The sequence below is a fragment of the Meleagris gallopavo genome, chromosome 6, assembly GCF_000146605.3.
Source record: "Meleagris gallopavo isolate NT-WF06-2002-E0010 breed Aviagen turkey brand Nicholas breeding stock chromosome 6, Turkey_5.1, whole genome shotgun sequence".
Classification (NCBI taxonomy): Eukaryota; Metazoa; Chordata; class Aves; order Galliformes; family Phasianidae; genus Meleagris; species Meleagris gallopavo.
Window position 1 is genome coordinate 21,284,490 of NC_015016.2, and position 18,009 is coordinate 21,302,498.

At 38.6% G+C, this 18,009-nt stretch overlaps 1 protein-coding gene and 1 long non-coding RNA gene across 4 annotated transcripts in view; both read left to right on the top strand.

Annotated features, from left to right (window-relative positions):
• The first annotated feature begins 11 nt into the window (after window positions 1–11).
• LOC109368186 (A-kinase anchor protein 9-like) overlaps window positions 12–18,009 on the top strand; it is a 55,456-nt gene continuing 37,458 nt past the window's right edge. For 2 of the 3 annotated variants that reach the window (XM_031553894.1, XM_031553895.1), the window contains exon 1: window positions 12–259. In XM_031553894.1, the coding sequence (XP_031409754.1) occupies window positions 212–259 (48 nt within the window). In that variant the 5' untranslated portion in view covers window positions 12–211. The remainder of the gene's footprint in view (window positions 260–18,009) is intronic. The other variant, XM_031553896.1, reaches the window with a different exon arrangement.
• Window positions 279–9,733, top strand: LOC116216742. The gene is made up of 2 exons (XR_004160108.1): window positions 279–757; window positions 9,415–9,733. It is a non-coding gene; the product is annotated as an uncharacterized LOC116216742 (long non-coding RNA).

Genomic DNA, 18,009 nt, shown 5'->3' on the forward strand with positions numbered 1-18,009 from the left:
GGCGGCGGGAGGAGGAGCTGGCAGCCACGTCACTTTCCCCGGCCGCGTGTTTACGTGGAGATGAAGATGGCGGCGCCGGTGTCTCCGCCACGGCAGCTGTCGTCGCTGTGAGACGGGACGGGAAAGGACAGCGAGCTGCGCGTGTCTCGGCTAAGGGGGGTGTGCCCGCTTGCCGCCGCCCATAACGCTCTGCTCTCCACACATAGACGCCATGGAGGACGAGGAGCGGCTGAAGAAGCTGGAGGCTGGCAAAGCCAAGGTGGGAGGCGGCTGCGGCGCGACGGGGGCGGGGAGGCTGGGGGGAGCGCGGTCTGCGGAGCTACAGCGGGGCTACAGCGGGACCCGCCTCGAACAAAGCCGCGGAGAATGCGTTTTGTGCCGCCCTTCCGGCGCGCACCCTGACCCCGCCGTGGGTTCGGCTCGCCTTGGCTCGGCGGGACCGCAGGTGTCGCGGCGGGACCGGGAGGTGGCAGCCCGCGGCGGAGTGGGGAGGAGGGCTGACCGTCTCGGTGTCTCACCTTGCCGTCGGCCTCTTAAGCCCGGGCAACTCCCTGTAAACCTTTAAGGAAGTTTATAGAAGAGGCAGCTGCTCCTGAGCGCGGCACTAATACTTCTTAGGGCCCGGGATTAGAGCTGCCGCCGGCGATGTGCCGCGGGCACCGTTCGGGGCGGGCGCCGGGGGTCCAGAGGAGCCTGACGGGAAGCGCCGGTGTGGCCGGGGACAGGACATGATGAGCGGCGGCGGTAGGAAAATCAGGTGAAAATGAGTACCCTGACATCAGGCACCGTCTGGTTCCTTCGGGCGGTTGTTGCTGAGTGACAGAGATCAGAGCTTTGTAACGCTACTAATTCACGTATGTACCCGGCGTGGCTGGAGTCATCCCCTGCTAAAGCCGGGAAGAGGCAGTCTGAAGATCCGGCTGTGAAATAGTGTCGTTAGCCTGCTCATGTAGCCGATGGAGACGGGTGTGTAGTTGAGCTGTGAAACATTATGCTGCCTTAGCAAAAAACTTGGTAATTCTTTTGTTTCTGCTTCTTTTGAAAGCACAGGGGTAAAGTCTTGTAGGTGAAGCTGTAAGGAACAGGAACACCTGTTGGGGAATACTTGGAGCCCCCCCAGTGTTTAAGCACCACAAGAACTGTGTGCTGGTTTGATTTGGAAGGGATCTGAAAGGTCTTCCAGCTCAGCCCCAGCCATGGCAGGGATGCGGTGCCGCTGTGCTGAGAGGCACCGGGCAGTGGCAGCAGCAGTGCACTCAGTGGCATCCAGGCTGGCTGATTCTTCTTCACAGAGAAAATAATGGGAGTAAATTTGCTAATATTTCAAAGCACAATGAATAATTTATCACCAGTTTTTTTTTGTTTGTATTGGCCTGGTATTAACATGGAAAATTACTGACAATTTCTGAAGAGTGAACCAGAAGTTGAGGCTCAAGAGGGAACCCCTGCAGAATTGCAGGGTTTGGAAGGGACCTCTGGAGATCATTGAGCCCGGCCCCCAGCTAAAGCAGGTTCCCTATAGCGGGTCACACAGGAAAGTTCCCAGGTGGCTGCTGAATATCTCCTATTTCCAGAGCAGGAGACCCAGCAGCCTCTGTAGCCTGTTCTAGTCTCTGTTACCCTCACAGTAAAGAAGTTCTTCCTCGTGTCTATATAGAACTTCCCATTTGACTTCCCTTATTGACTTGACTCCCATCCTTTAGATATTTGTAAACAAGATTCCCCCCTCAATCTTCTCCGTGCTGAACAGTTGCAGATCTCTCCACCGTTCCTCATAAGGGAGATGCTCCGGGCCCCAATCCATCTCTACTGGACTGTCTCTATGAGTTTTGAACAGAGGGGCCCAGAACTGGACACAGTATTCCTGGTGTGACCTCACCAGGGCAGAGTAGAGGGGGAGGATCACCTTCCTTGCTTTTTTAAATTCCTGCTTGCTTTGAGAAAAGGCATGTACGAGATTCAGTAACTTATTTTACACTTTAGGAACACCATCATTATTGTTACCCTTCTTCTAGCCTTTTCTGGTTGAAACTTAAGAATGTTCTCATAAATATATCCCTGAAGACTTTAATATCCTATGGTTTTAGGCATCCCATGTGGTTAAAATCACTGCAACTCTTTAAATCTATACATATTTCACATAACAAGAGACTGTAAAAGCAGTATTGGCTTTTCGTATATTTCACTGGCATTCTCTACACTGTTTACTCTCTTCTTTTCTTTGTTTTTTTCTTTTTATTTAAACGCATGAATAGTGTAATTAAATGTGTTGTACAGTGGAGACTGCGTCTCAGTCTTCCATTGGTGAGTGTCACTGCTGAAGAGAGAAAAGAAGGAACTGTGTTAGTGGAGAATGGAAGCAGGAGTTGCTCCTGCAGCTGCTTTTCTCTTTTTCAAGGATACAGGCACATTCACATTCATGGACAGTATGTCTCCCAGAACTGCTTTGCTCCCGTGAATATTTTCTTCAAAATACAGCAACGAGCATCCAAAAAACTTTTGATCCTAACCATTGAAAGCTGTTTAAGAAGCTGGAAAAACATGTTGAAATATGTGTTGCATTGCTATACTGCAGGTACTTTGATGCTTCTCCTAGGAAAATCTAAACTTAAAATATAAACAAGACATTATAGTAAGTGTGGGGTGAGTAGGAAGGCCGATGAGGGGTGCAGTGGAGATGGTAGGTACACTAGTAAGTTACTATTCAAAAATAGGACTTAAATTCTTAGGTTTTTTTTTCCTTTAAAAGTAGTGTCAAGACTCGTGTGTGTGTGTGTGTGTGTGTGTGTGTGTTAAGCAATGTGATCTTTCTGGAAATCGGTCATTAGGTGATTTTCACATCATAGTGTTGAGTACTAGCTGTGAAGTTTGGTTTTGTATGAGCTTTGTTTTTCTGGATGTCTTCATGTGATGCTGTCTCCCTACACAAATCTTTTGCAGAGAAGTCTATCACAAATGCATTCTTTGCAATGGAAATTTCCTTGGAGTCTTCTTTGTAGTGTTTTTGGAAATGAGAAGCAGCATTTTGAATCATAACTTGATTGCATGGTGCTAAGAGTGCTCCAGCCTGGCAGAATAGGGCTCAGCCTTACCCAGGAAGTCATCTGAAAAACAGAATAAGCTCTTGGTAGAGTTGTACCAACATTTATGTGTATCTGCTGACTTTCTGAGACTGCTTCATAACAAAAGGTTGGTGAAGTTGCAGCATATGTTATTCTGTCTGTTACAAACCCACAGTAGCAAGGGAGGCATGAAGTCATGATGTGCCAAATCATATGCTCCCTTTTCCAGACCTGTAGTCATTCACCATCCTTTGCCACAAGATAAATGTGCTGGATATTAACCCGGAGTTGATGAATGTCTGTTTCCCTTAAATTCAAATGGTCTTTTTGTCCCTTTATAGAACTGCAGCCTCCCGAAACAAGCTATTTCTTTATTTGTCCTGAACTGATTATCTTGGCTCAAGGAAAAACCAGAATCCAGGAAAGGTGCGTGTCAGGGAAGCAGGGTTGGCTGTGGTAAAAGGGAGATTTGTGCCAGCATTAGAAGCATATATGCATGCTGTGAAGTTGATGAGTACCCCCAAAACACAGTGAACTCAGAAATCAAGAAGGTGTGTTGTGTGCCTTGCCTAAGAGATTCTGGAACATTGTTGACTGACTGAGATTATGTAGGTACACACCTGATCCTGCAAAAGACAAGAGGTTGGTGATTGAACGTGTTGATTTATACGTGTGCATGCCTGTGTGTACCAGTTTGCTTGGAAATCTCATATGACATTAAAGAGGATACTATTTGTGGTGATTGAGTTTGTTAATTTTATGTATTTATTTAGCAGCTCAGAATCTAGTTTTCGTATCAGGATGTTGCAATGTTTTGATCTGTTGATTTGTTCCAGATCTGTACACAGTAGTTTCCTAGTTTCAGAATGAAAATGTTGAGGACTCAGATTCCTTCGTAAGAAAATGCGTGAGGATTTTAACAATTTTTAAATAAAATATTTTCATTTTCATAAGTATATTTAGTATATTGCTTTATTTATATATTTATACAATTATATAGATAGATACAATTATGTTAAAGGCAGACAGTCTTGTAATCTGGCAATGACAGAAGCATTCCTGCCTCGTTGTTCTGCAGGGCACTGAACCTCACAGCTATTAAAACTGGTTAAAATAAGAGATGTAGAACCATCAACACCAAGTTTTATAGAAGAGTCCAATTTACAATCTTGAAAGGGCGCAGAAAGGGTGCACCCTCAGCTGCATGTTTGTTTGTTTTGTTGTGGGAGGTGGGTGAGTGAAGACTTTAATTTACTGGGTAAATTCTGCGAGTTGGTCTAGGATTTCACTTGCAGGGTTAGAAATACATTACTCATTGTTCTAACTTTCAAGAACTCTGCATGTATTTGTAATACGTTCTTGCTTTAGTGCTTGAAAAAAATGCAATAACTGTTGAACAGTCTTAAGAAATAAGAACGTCTGCTGTAATTAAAATGTGATTAAACATATCTGTGCTGTTTGAGCACAGATGAGATGTTGTGACTGCAGTGAATGCTTTTTATCTGCACCATGAGTCACTGAGCAGATGGGGCAGTGAAGTAGGTTTGGGAAGCTCTGACGGCACTCAGTGGACAATTTATACAGGTTATATAACAAATCTGACAAGCCACCTTCACAAATTGAATAGTAAAAAGAAATAATTGCAGGTTTTGTCTTCAGGTTATGCAGTTTTCTGGTGTCTGAAGATGAGAATATATGTCATTAAAGCAGCATTGCTTAAGAGTCTGAGAATGTTGGCTGTTTGCTTTCATACATCTTACTGTCTTCAGGGCAGACGAAGATTTAAGATTCTCATCTCTGGCCTTTTCAGGCTGAGAAATTTTGGATTTCTCAGAGAAAGCTGTTGATCAGTTTTTGTTGGGTTGTTTGTTTGTCTGGGTGTTTGGGTTTTTTTGTTTTGTGCACGTGTTCTAAGTTTAAGATTTAAGCAAAACATGAAATAATTATGTGCCACAGTGATTAAAGCCTTAATTTAAAACCCCCCCAGAGGAACTTAACATATAGATTGTGTTTATAAAACACAGCCTTTTAAAATCCCTTGCAGTTTACACAAGGAGGAGGAAAAAAAAAAAAGCAGTGTCTTACTGGTTATTAAGAGCTTTTCATTGCAGAAAACAAATTAAATACAGTGAAACCTTATATTTTGTGGAAGAGGTGGCCTACTAACGTGACCTCTTTTGCCTTCGGGTACAGACTATTCATTTTGTTCATCATCTGTCTGCCTTCAGTAACCCGAACAAAAATGATCAAACAAACTCCTGACAGGAAGAACTTCCTTTTCGGGCAACATTTCCTCGCTCTGCTTTTCTCTTAAACCAAGAAATTGTATTCAACCTTATCAAGAAGTGCTAATTTCATCATAAAGCCCTACTCGTTGCTGTTTCTCATTATAAACTATGGAGGAGAGCAGCTTTACTGGCTGGCAGCCTTCAGAAAGGGAATGGTGCTGGATTGCATCTGTATCTGAAGGTGTTGTATGGGTACTGCTGGACAAGAGGGAAAGAAACAAACAGAAGGGGAATGCAGGCTGACCAACAAAGGTGGTGGTGAGCTTTTGCTCAACAGATGTGATCTCGGACTGCTTTATCTCCTTCTTTAGAAAGAAGCAGGAGAGTGCAGTGAAACTATGAAAATGTGCTCTAACAAAGAAAAGAGCTTTTAAGATTGTTTATATGGGGGAAGCAATTTTCTTGCACCTGAAGATCTTCACAAACTTGTGAGGATGCTGCCTCATTCCTAGGCATTCCTCTTGTGTGTCTTTAAGCTATTTCTCTTCCCAGGTCCTTTCAAACTTGTGATTTTTGGTTCCTCTTCATCTTGTACAGGCTTCAGTAGTCACTTTTGCATGTCTGTCAATTCTAAATGCAAATAGTAGGAGGTTTGTCTGTGTGTACCTTGATTATGAATGTGCATAAGCTTAAGAACTGATTTTTGTGTCACAGATGCAAGGACTGTGAGTTACCCTGCAGAGAAAGTGTCTAATTTTAAAGGTAGATAAGGCAGAAATTGCCTAGGTGTGAGAGAGGGACTTTTTTGCTGTAGTTCAGAACAGCGGCTATCTTTGCATTGTATCATTTGTATACATTTGAGATGAAAATGTGTTTTGTATAATTTATTGTTATTAGATGCATAAACTTCAATTAAAGATCAGACTGAAAGGTAACCTTGTGAAATTGTATTCAGGACACAAATTCATCCTGTAATGGCAAAAAATTGAGGTTTTCTTAATACAACTTAGTTGTTCTGTTGGGTAATAGAACCAACCACTCCTTACGATTTTCTCAGTGTTTTTCTTTGTGGTGTTTTGGTTATTTTTGTTTGTTTGTTTCTTTTTTAAGAAAACAAGGTTAAGTTAATCTTTTCTCCATTGTGTTCAAGTTTCTTCAGGAGTTTATGGGATCCCTATAAAAATAAGACTTGAAGTACTGAACTTGAGTTCTTTTTTGAGCTGCTAGGATTCTTCCTTTTTCTAGGCATGTTCTCCATTTTTCTGCAGTTTCCCAGGTTTGAGCCCCATTTCCCTCGCTCCAGAGATCTATTCTAGCTTTCAATACAGAGCGTAGTTATTCATCTTAAACAGCCCTTTTATACAAAGCTCTAAATTAGCTGTCTGCCATACAGTAGTGATGCAAGGTAGGATGAGCTTGAAGAAATGCTTTGTTCTCACGATACATGTAAATATCAATCCAAAATAACCTTTTTTCTATACCTGATCTAGAGAACACTGAACTTTAATCCAAGATTCCCGGTGACTTTTACAAGAAAATGAGACCATTTGCAGTACAGTGTTGTTAGAAACACTGTGAAACAAGGAATTGCATTTAAAAAAGGCAATTTAGAATGTTTTCTTGCTGTTTCATGTGTGAAAAGAAAGCATTACAGTAAAGGAAAGAGAAACTTGCTCTTTTCCTATATTCAAGCATTTCTTTATGTTGACACTAGATCTCTCCTGGTCGGCTTTCCAGCTACTTATTTTCTTAGTAAGGGTGTTGCAATAGCAAAACAGAGGTGGCTGCAACATTTGTTTCCCTTGCTTATAACAGTGTCTAGACAAGTTTGTTTATACTGACTTGAAGGTAAGCGTGAGCACCAACACAAATTCCTCCTAAGGTGCTTTCTGTTAAGTACATCTGATATTTCAAGGGAGATGGATCAGACTTTTTGACACATGTAGATTTTACTAAAGATCCCTGAATGGTTGCATGGTTGCTTTGGAGTTCTTTGGTTGGTTATTTCCTTCTTTGGTTGGGTGGTTGTGGTTTTCTGTCTGTTTTGTTTCTCCCCCCCACCCCAAGGGAATATCCTAACAAATAGCTTCTTTTAAATATTTGTATACAGAGATATTAACTGCAGATTGGCATGGTTATTATAATACTATAACATCTTACTGTTTATGATAGTGAAAAATCTGATGAAAATGAGGACAAAAAAAAAAAGTCTTGTGAAGCAGGTACAACTTTGTTGTTTTTAACTTGTTTACACTATCAGATTATGTACTAGCAACACAATTGTTGGGAATCTTAATTAAGGGTCTAAAAATGCTGTCTTAAATGTCTGCCCCATAACTAGAGAGTTAAATGTATTTCTGCATATTAGTTTCTAGATCACTTATTTACTGGTACCAGATAATGTGAAACTTCAAATATGCTAAGTTGTGTTGGTAAGTATACCACATAAAATTCATCTGATAATTGCAGTCTTTTGACTGTTATGTTGAAACATGAAGCAAATAGATCTTGAAATTTATCGTGATGAAATACTTGCATGCTGCCTGCAAAGAGCTGGCATGTCATATTTTGTTGATGGCTCTTATTTTCCCATTTCTGAAAAAGAAATCTTAATCTGCATTGTTCACATGACTTTTTTAGAGCCTGACATTTTGTGTTGTAAAGTGGAAAAAGAAGTATATGTAAAATGCTTAGATTTCTTAGAATTCTTGGTGCCTTGAAAAGAGAGACTGTATACTTCCACTTTCCCCTCTTCCATAAGGATAGCAGCAAATCTTCCAGGAAGAACACTTTCAGTAGTTGTGAGCTGGGCAAAAGTCTGTGAGAGTCTGGAAACCAAACGCCGAACTCAGCCACAATTGTAATAAACTCAATTTGTTGCATCGTCACAAAACAAACAGAACATGATCTCTCGGAAAATGCTCCAAAACCTCAAAACTTGAAGAAATTTCTTCAACTCTCCACAATTAGGGATAATAATTCTAAAAGGATGGTATTGGTATTTTGGTAATGTTTCTAGAGGAAAAAAATGCATTTGATGAAAACTCTATTGGTAGGGCAAAATTGCAGTGTATATCTAAAATTACAATCCTGAGCTAAAGAACCAAGACCAGTGGAGAGCTGAGCAGGCATTATAGTTGGAATTCTGAGATTGTGTTTCTGTGTAAATACTGATAAAATACAATGAGTAGAATAAGTTGCTAAAGAACTTACTCAAAGCTGATTTTCCTGGTAGGCTATAAATTAACAGAAATGGCTATATCTTTATCCTTGATTTGTTTCCTGAAGCTTTTACTTGTTCTTGCACTTATGCTTCTCTGTGAAGAAATCTTATGTGTCCAACTACGGAACGTGAGAAAATTATTTAAATGTTTTTAAAGCCATTTGTATTGCCGAAGTCAGATAGCAGACTTAACACTGACAATATGTATTTTCACTTAAAAGTTATATAGGAGAAATATCTACCACTGCAAGTAATGCTCTACAAAAATAATAAGTAAACCTTGTCTTCATATGTTCAGTAGTACGTTGTGGCAGCAAGCGTGGGTTGGTGTGTTTTAGAGAGAATGGAATTCCTGGTACAAGACTCTTCAAAGGGTGATGTGTTTCCTAGGTTTTCTTCATGACTCAGAATGTATTTTATGAATTGAATTTTGCATTTAAATTAAGAAAGGGGGGAAAAAAAAAAGTGAAGTTCGTAGACAAATAGCCTGGATTCTTCTGAACAATATCAGTGCCTTTTGTGAGCTCACTTTTCCCTCATGATTCAGCAATGTGGTATTAAAAAAAATAATATAAGCCTGTCAAAATCATACATGTCTGTCAATTCTTGCATACTGAGCGTGAAATTCGTACAGTTGGTTCCTCCCTCTCGTCTGCTCTGCTTCTCAGGGAGCTTTCTCACAAACCTGCTGTGTCTGGGGGATTCATTCTCACTCTGGCCATTCAGTCTCGGACATGCCACATGGTATGAATTCATGTAAGAGTAATATAAACAGAAGGAGAAAATGAGTTTGACTTGTTTAGCACTGTTTTGTAATTTATTATGAAAAAAAAAAAAAGGAAAACCCAACCTTCATTTGTTACAAAATGAAAATTATAAATTTTACTTTGTTTCTACCCAGATTCAGAGCACAGAGATTGCCACAATTCTTTCCAGTAACTTCCTAAAGCCGGATCAGACTACTTTGGAGATCTCAGCACTGATTTTTGTGAAAACATTGCCCTTTGTAACTGATTCGATGTCATCACGTCACAAGAAGTGCCTGTCCTTCCTTGCTTAGCTTGAACAGAATTTAAACTGCTGATCTGTAGCTGAAAAGCTGATTGCCTTGTTGCCAAGGATGTAACCTTGCAAATTCTGTATCAACTTCATGTCTCTTGTCAACTTGAAAAAGCTGATAGTCTTGTGCTGGTTATTAATAAAGTTGTGCTTACACATCCCCTATTTGTTCTGAAGGAATCTTCTTCCTTCAAATTTCTTAGTTAATGAGAAGGTAAGTATGAGCAAAAATATTCAGGTCTTATTATGCTTTATTCTATGCTTTTATGTACTATCTCTGTCTTTAAATCAGTTTGTTGTTCAGTTTTTAATCTTTAAATAATTCGGATACAGATTTTCATTTTGTTACATTTTTCTTCAGAAAGAAAAAGACGTGTAAAGTAGAAAAAAGCTCTATTTATGTGTTCTACATAAATACGACTGAAATATATTACAGCAGAATAAATTTTTTTGCCATTATATATTCTTTTTCCTCTTAGGATGAAAAAGGTTGAATTTACAAAAATCAAGGTAATATAAGCAGTACATTGAGACTCAAAGTAAATGAGTTATTAACGTGGTTTTTTTTGTTTTTGTTTTTTTTCCAACAAATGCACTCTTTAGCTCTGTTCAACCAAGTTCTAATAAACTCTTCTTCATTTAGCATGTGGATTAAATGTTGCAGTGCAGGAGAAAAGAAAAATACGCACTGCTGTGAAGTGCAGGAGTCCTGCTGGTCAGGGAAAATATGCAGCCAGCTACAGCTCCTTTCTAGTAGCATCAACACAAACCAGAAATGACAAATGCTTCTTATAAGTTTTTCTTCCATTAGCTACGTAGAGAAGTCTGGACAAAGCCTCTTTAGATGCAAATTCTCTCTATGCCTGTCCTTAGCTGCCTCGATCTCTCTGCATCTTTAAAGCTTTATACTCCACGTATGGTAGTCTTTTAAGTTAATTAATTAGAATTTGAAGTTGAGTATGTATCAAGTGTTATGGAAGGGTGAACTGCGTTGAGTATTGATTAAGATCCTACAAGAAGCAGTATTGCCTGTTGTCTGACTACAGCATTCTCCTAATTTTTGTTTGTTTGGTTTGTTTTTTTTTGTTTGTTTGTTTTGTTTTTTTCTTCTTGTAGGATTCTAATCAGTATTAATAATTTTTGAGAAACAGCTGATTTCTCCCAACTCTGGCCTCCTGGAAGCTATTACAAAGCTTCATTAACGCACCATAACCAAGGCTGCCGTGAGCAGCAAGGCTACTTATAATCAGGAGGTCTCAAAGTAACTTGAAAAGATTCCTCTTTAAAAGAAACAGACTTGTCTAAATGAGTTATTTAGTCTAAGTGTAATAATAAGGACCTTGGGGATCTGTGCAATTACTGATATGAGAGTGCCTTTAGGTAACTAGGGCTGATTCATACAGAATTTATTGCTGAAAGTCATTGTGGTGTTAAGATTCTTGACACTGCTGTCATCGTACAAGCAAACTAAAGATTTCATCTAGTTATAATAATCATTTGGTGGTTAGGGCTAAATGAAAAATTGTTCTTAGGATTTTTTTTTTTTAATGGCTTCATGTCAAAGTAGGTGGTCTTTCAAGCAGAATCTTTAAGAGGTCTGTGTCACTCAGTAACTCCATTATTGTTTGTGGAAAGAATGCATGGCTATATGCGTGCAGTACTAAGCTGAAGTGAATGGCAAACCCTGTGAAAAGGCTTAGAATTCATCGTAATCCTGACAAATGATCTGGTTACAAAAGGACATGGAAGCAATTCTCAAGGACTTTTCTGTCTCCTTAATGATAAGGACTGTTCTTGGACTTCCCAAGTCCCCAAGTGTAATGGCAGAGTTGGAGTGAATGAAGCATTGTGTACAGTACAGGTCAAGCTGGGAACTGCTTAAGCAAATCCGATGTACAAAAATTTATGGGACTGAGCATGATGTATCTAAGCATCCTAGCAGAAGCCATCTGCTGTCATTACAAGGCTCTTCCCTATATCTTTGAAAGTTCATAGTAATTAGGAGATTCCAAAGGAGCAGAAAAAACAAACAAGCATCAAACCTGTCTTGAAGAAAGTCAAGAAGGAGGATGTGGGGAGATATAGGAAGGTCAGCCTAGTTGTGGTGTTTGGGAAGAATATGGAACAGATCTGGAAGCTGGTTTTGGGTACGAGGGTGATAGTTTATCAAATGCGAATTAATTGTCTTCCACAATCAGATGAGTGCACAAGGAAAGAACGTTGGAAGTCGTTGACTTTAGGGAAACATACAATGTGATCTTTTATAACCTTTTTGCAATCAAAATGTAGCTGGATGTCTTGGGTTAGTTGCTAGCAAGGAAAGTTAGACAACTGTTGCAACTGCTGTGCTCAGAGTGATAATAATAGAAGCCATCTGGTGTCCAGTAGTGTTCTTCAGATATTGAAACTGTGGCCAGTACTGTTTGATGTTCTTATTAATGAAGTGGAGAAGAGGAAGGAGTGTGCCTTCAGCAAGTTCGCAACTAAAGTTAGAGAGCAGTTAATGAATTGAAGCAAAGGACTTTGTTTCAGAGAAATCTTGACAGTGTGGAGAAATGGGCAGGCTCCCGTTCCCAATGGGAAAAAGAGGAATTTCAAGTTTTCATTTTGATACTGGGATGGAACAGTAGTCTATAGCATCCTTCATGGATTTAAAACAAAAGCGTTGTTTTGTGATCAAACTTCAAGTTGAGGAAGGGAGAGAAGATGCTACAGTATTCTCAAGATTGGAGCTAGAAATACAGAATACCGTGTTATGTGTTTGCTTATAGCAGCAAAGGCAAAGCCGGGCTGCCCATCGTCTGTGCTGAGTCTGCTGGGGGGCAGTGATTCCTTCATGCAAACAGGGCTCTGTACATTTGCTGTCCAAAGGTTGAGTCCTTTGTATCTTTTAAATTGTTAAGATTTCCACCAGCACCCTGCATGCTCATCTACATTGAGTTCTTTTGCTTCAGTGTTATCTTGTTAACAAACACCAACAAATTAATGTCTGCCATTTATATGTATGTCATTTGTGGTATATCCTATGTTTAGAGTTTTCTTAACTTTTTGAAGTTAACATTGTATTCAGTGTTTAAAATATATATTTTTTTTCCCTGACCTACCTTGAATTCATGGAATGTTTTAAGTTAGATGAGACCTGTGGGTGTAGCCTAACCCCCTTACAGCAGAGCCAGCTTCACAGCAAGGATGGGTTGCTCAGGTTTGTAACTAGTCCGGTGTGAGCATCTGATAGGAAACAGGTTGCTTAAACCTTAGTGGTGTGACATTCAATTCAGTCGGTCATAATAGGTTAATACTTATTAAATAAGAACTTACAATGGTTTGAGTACTATCATCTCATATCAAAGGTGGTCAAGTGTTACATGCTTTGATTTCTTTTAGAATATTAAATATATTACATTATGAATAAAAAATAAGAGTTTACAAAATAAAGTATTCCAAAGTAAAGAACTATCAGGTGGAAGGCCGTGTGGATGTAGATTTAGTATTGCTTGGCTTGTTTTCAACAGTTCTTTCCAGCAGAAGCTGTCCTTATTCTATGTGAAAAATGGACAGTGTTCAGTGAGTGATGAAGGTGGTCATATTTATATCCCCATTAAATAGATTTGAGGAACTTGTTTATATAATGTTTGGTGAATCAGTGCTTGTCATTTTTCTTAGTCGTTTCTAGGATGCTTATTGCTAACGTTATAGATGTATTTTGCCCGTAGGGAAAAGTCAATCATTTTGCTATCCTTCCAAAAAACACAATATTTCTGAGGAAATTTGTTTTCTCATTACTGCACACCTGTGACTCTGCCTGTGTTATTAGCCAAATTTGGAAAAAATTATGTCACTTTCCAATGCTGTGCTCAGTCTTTTAGGCCATGTTTGTTACTGCTAAGCAAATGATGTATTTTCTGCATTTCACAGCAGTTGTCAGCAATCAGTTCTCCAAAGAGCAAACAACTGGGAAACATCAGTAGAATTTTGCTTCTGCGTGCCTTTTTTCTTATCTGGTAGCATGAGGGCTGTCATCCCAGGTGGTAATGGGCTGATGTGGTCAAATACTGATTGTGGACTGCTGGAAACCAGCATAGCTAATCCTTCACAGCTTTCCTATTCCTTCCCATGTCATTTTTTCACTCAGCATGTGTGGTTTTTCTTTTTTCCTTGTGTTTCTTTGTTGATGGTGTGAGCCATGTTTTAAATGTACATACTCTTATTTAGCAATTCAGATTTTACTTATTCTGTTATTCCATTCCATACTGCATCCTTAAAGGAAGTGATCTTATCAGTACAACAGATTTATCATTTTTAATGTAATGCAGCAATGACAATCAGTTAAGATCATTTCTAATATTGCTTCACTTTTTCCTTGCTTTCCAAAATCTCTAATTTGGGGTATTGCCTTCATTACTACATTTAAGGGAGAGAATATATATATATATATATTTATTTGTGTAATAATGTCCATGTAACTGTATCTGCATAGGGAAAATGGGTTAAATATTTTATTAGGAACCTACTCAAATTATTGTACTGAATGCCATGAAATTGGTCAAAGTTATTTTTTTTCTAATTTTTTTTTTCCCCACAGTTGCAAAATAAATGTAACCATTCTGCTTATTGTTATCTCATACATAAATGCATCAGAATGTAACTCAGTCTGTTAGTACTCAGACGTGCATGTAGCTTATATTTAGGATCCCATTGCTGGAAGCACTAGAATCTTTGCTTCATGAGGCTTTACCTTTTGTGTTTTTTAGTTTGGTGTTAAAAGACCATTCTTTATAAAAATGTAAAACGTCAGCCTGAACTCTCCTATGCATTAGACAATTAGTAAGCAAAGACAGTATCTATGTTACAAATACAAGCTTGGATTTGCCAGTGACTTGATGGACAAGCGCTGTGTGGGGATATTGGCAACTGTTGCTTTTGCATAGTTTTGTATTTTTACAGTTGGCTTCTAACTGGCAAGCACAGATGGCCATAGACTGTGATTTGTGTGCGTTTCTGAGTCGGAGAAAACATTTGTGCAGTTGTATTTAAGTTGCATTGTTTAAATATCGTATGTTAACTACTCTATATGTTTTTTAATTGCTAAGCTTATAGCATGGGATTTTTGGAATCAACCACTTTAATATTTTTTTTTTTAAATTATATGAAAGGCTTCTGTATCCAGCCTTTGCATATTTTGAACATTTGCTTTTAAGTGATTTCTTCGAGTTATCAATGTTATTTTGTCACATTGCCAACTTTATGTTGCTCCTGTGAAAATTCATTAAGTTTGACACTGTAAAGCCTTTCTTTTGCTGTGAATGAAGGATGTTCTACACAAGGATGTTCTACCACAAAGTCAGAAGCGATTGCTTCAGTGGTACTTCATGAAGCAGTTGGGACTGTTCTAGCTCAGAGTTTAAGAACATCTTAGAGAAACACTGTGACGTTGTTTGAAGGATCAGGCTGGTTCTGCGCAACCCAGGAAGTTCAGTGTACTATCTAACATACTTTTTTTTTTTAATCAGAAACCTAGCAAAAATGAGAACTAAATCTAATTTTCTATGATGTAAATTCATAGCTTTGGTTGCTATCTATCCTTTGATTTATAGATGCTTATAGAGGGGCTAGGACAATTGTAATTTTCTTTCCATTCAAATCAAACAGTAATATGAATTTGAACTATTTTGTGGTAGTGTATTTTTTTCATTTATAGGAAAACAGTGGACTGCTTCTCCATGAAACTATACACCTTTGTGACTTTAGGGTTCCCATAAAATAAACACATGGTTCCCATTTTGCTGGAGGATAAATTACAGTTGTCTGTGGGTAGGAAGGATTTTAAGGAGGAAAAGGACCAAATATTAGACAGTAAAATAACTTATTTCATTCTTTTTACCAAGAGAAATCCTTTTGTTCCATCCATTACTGCAGGAACATAAATTTTTATTTAGTCTTACTCTGGGCTAGGGGAGAGACTCTCAGTTTTCCAGTGCTTTGTGGTGTCAGAATGCTTTCCTATATTTTGTGGGGAAGAATGGCAGTATGTGGAAAAAAGGTACTGAACAAGATAGAGATTTAGTTAACATGTAGTATTTAATGACACTGTTGTCTTTGCTTTTTGGACTGCTACCGCTCTGCAAGGCATTTATTTTTCACTTGTATTTTTTTTTTTTTTTAAGACCCAAATAGACATACTTAAGTGCTTAACCTGTTACGGCATTGCGATTGTTTTCTGAAAATAAATTGTTATCCTGAAAGAATTCCAGGGGATTAATTAAATGAATCCTCAGCAGCTGATTTAACTATGTATAGTTATATAGCTGATATAAGGATACGCTCATTGAAGAACAGGTGCTAAAACAGTTGTTTTAAGAAATAACTACATAAGCAATGCTCAGATTGGTGATAATTTCTTTAAGTGTTACAGAAGGTAACATGCTTACTGATGTGTTGTTTCCAAAAGTTCAAGTTTCTGTATGCATTGATTTGATGCCTGTTTGTTCATTATGTTGCTGCTATTGCTTCTCTTCAGAAGCCCAGTTGAAACTCATCTGTAATGTCCATTGCCTAGTTCTCTATTTCTCTTTCTTGTGGTGTGTATTATTCACTTATACACTCTGTTTAAATAATTTATTGTGAAAATGAAGTACTGTTCTGAGGTTGAAAATAAATTAATCCTGGTTATTGTTGAGTTGACTTACAGAAATGAACTGCAGTAAATGTAAAGTTTAGTGCTGTAATTTTGCTTCGTCACAGTACCAAAAGAAAAAGCAGTCATAAAACTAAATGCAAGTACATAATTTCAATGCTTCTACAACACGGAGACTCTCTTTCGTTTGCCTTTTGCTTTTTGTTTAGGAGGCTGTCATATATGCTTTTAAAACAGCAGCTGTGTTAGCTAATAGGACCTCATCTACACTTACATCATGTTTAGTGTCCTGTGCTGTCCTTACACGGATGCCGTAGCTGAAGTCTCTCGGTGCCTTATGCAGATACCAAAACACCCAAGGGTACTGGGTCCAGCTGAGCAGTGACTTGTTAGCTGTGAGTACGTACTATTCAGTTGCTGAGGGTCAGTACTTTTGTTTGTGAACACAAACATGGTGGCATGTAGAAAATCTTTGTGGTGTTAGTGACTTATTTTTGTGACTCCTTTGAAGACTGTGACAGCATGTAAAGTTGGTCAGTGCCTGAGGTTATATACTGATATTTTTGTTTCTAAAGGCTATGAGATTTCATGCAGTCCAAAGAATGACAGTGTAACTGTATGAAGAGCAACTAATGCTCTTAGAGTATCCAAATCCTTAAATTAGGATTCATCAGTTAATTAACATACAAACCTATCTGCTGGGTGCAGATTTTCAAAACTCTGTCATGAAGTGTGAATGTATGATAACAGAATGGCAAGACTGTTTTCTGGTTCATCTTCAGAAGTCTGTGGGGAAAAAAATGGTATGATACGTGTTAAAAAATAACAGTTTAAGAAAGTAAGAAATAAAACTCTTGCTTTCTATTATTTTCTCTTGTAAGAATAAAATATAACAAAAACACTTGTCTCCTTTGTTAAAATTTATTTTACAGATTTTATGTCTGGTTTGGGCAAGCTGGATAATTTTTTAAAAAGCTACAGGAGGAGAGAGGGAAACATTTTTCCTTGTTGAGAATAGAAAGATTTTCATTAACAGTGTGATGGTTCCTTTTCTTCACCCACCTCTCCTCCAGATATTGTTTCAAAAGATTGTAGGATGTTGACATCTGAGTTTGTCCCTATGCCATTGCTGTTTTCAGCCAAGCTGAAGAAAACTTCAAAATCCAGTTTATAATTAAAGCTGGCATTATGGATCATCTTCCTGGAACAAAAAGAGTGTGTTTCTATCAGTATGTAACTTCCTCTTTCCTTCTCTTTGCCTGCCCATTATTACCAGCCCTTTGCAACTCTGGCCAGAAGAAGGACAGAATGTACCTTGTGAGCAAGCCCCAACAGCTTATCTCCCTCTCTTCTACAGAGTGAAAGTGGCTCTGCTTTATCTCTGCTCCCATGGCCTTGATGCAGCAAAGATTTCCTATATGCTTCAGGCCTCTTGCACTGATGATCAGTGCTTTTTTTATAGAGCAGCATGAAACAAGCTTTCTGTTGCCCTCTGATTTTTGTCACAAACTGGTTGTCCCAGTCCACTGATTTCCTCTTCATTTTGGGAGAGTACTAAAACAATCCAGATGCTTTTTTTTCACCCTCTGTTTGAAGTTCTAGCACTCGGTATAAGAACAATAAAAAGTCAGTAGAGCAATAAAAAAAAAAAACCAAACATGTATGATATATGTGTAATAGTAGATTAATTAAAGAGCCCAATCAGGCTATTTGGTAATAGCTAATTTGTTTTAATTGAACTTTTCTCATAGCAATGCAGCACCAAAGCGTGCTTGATCTACTTCAGTCTTTGTTATTATAACC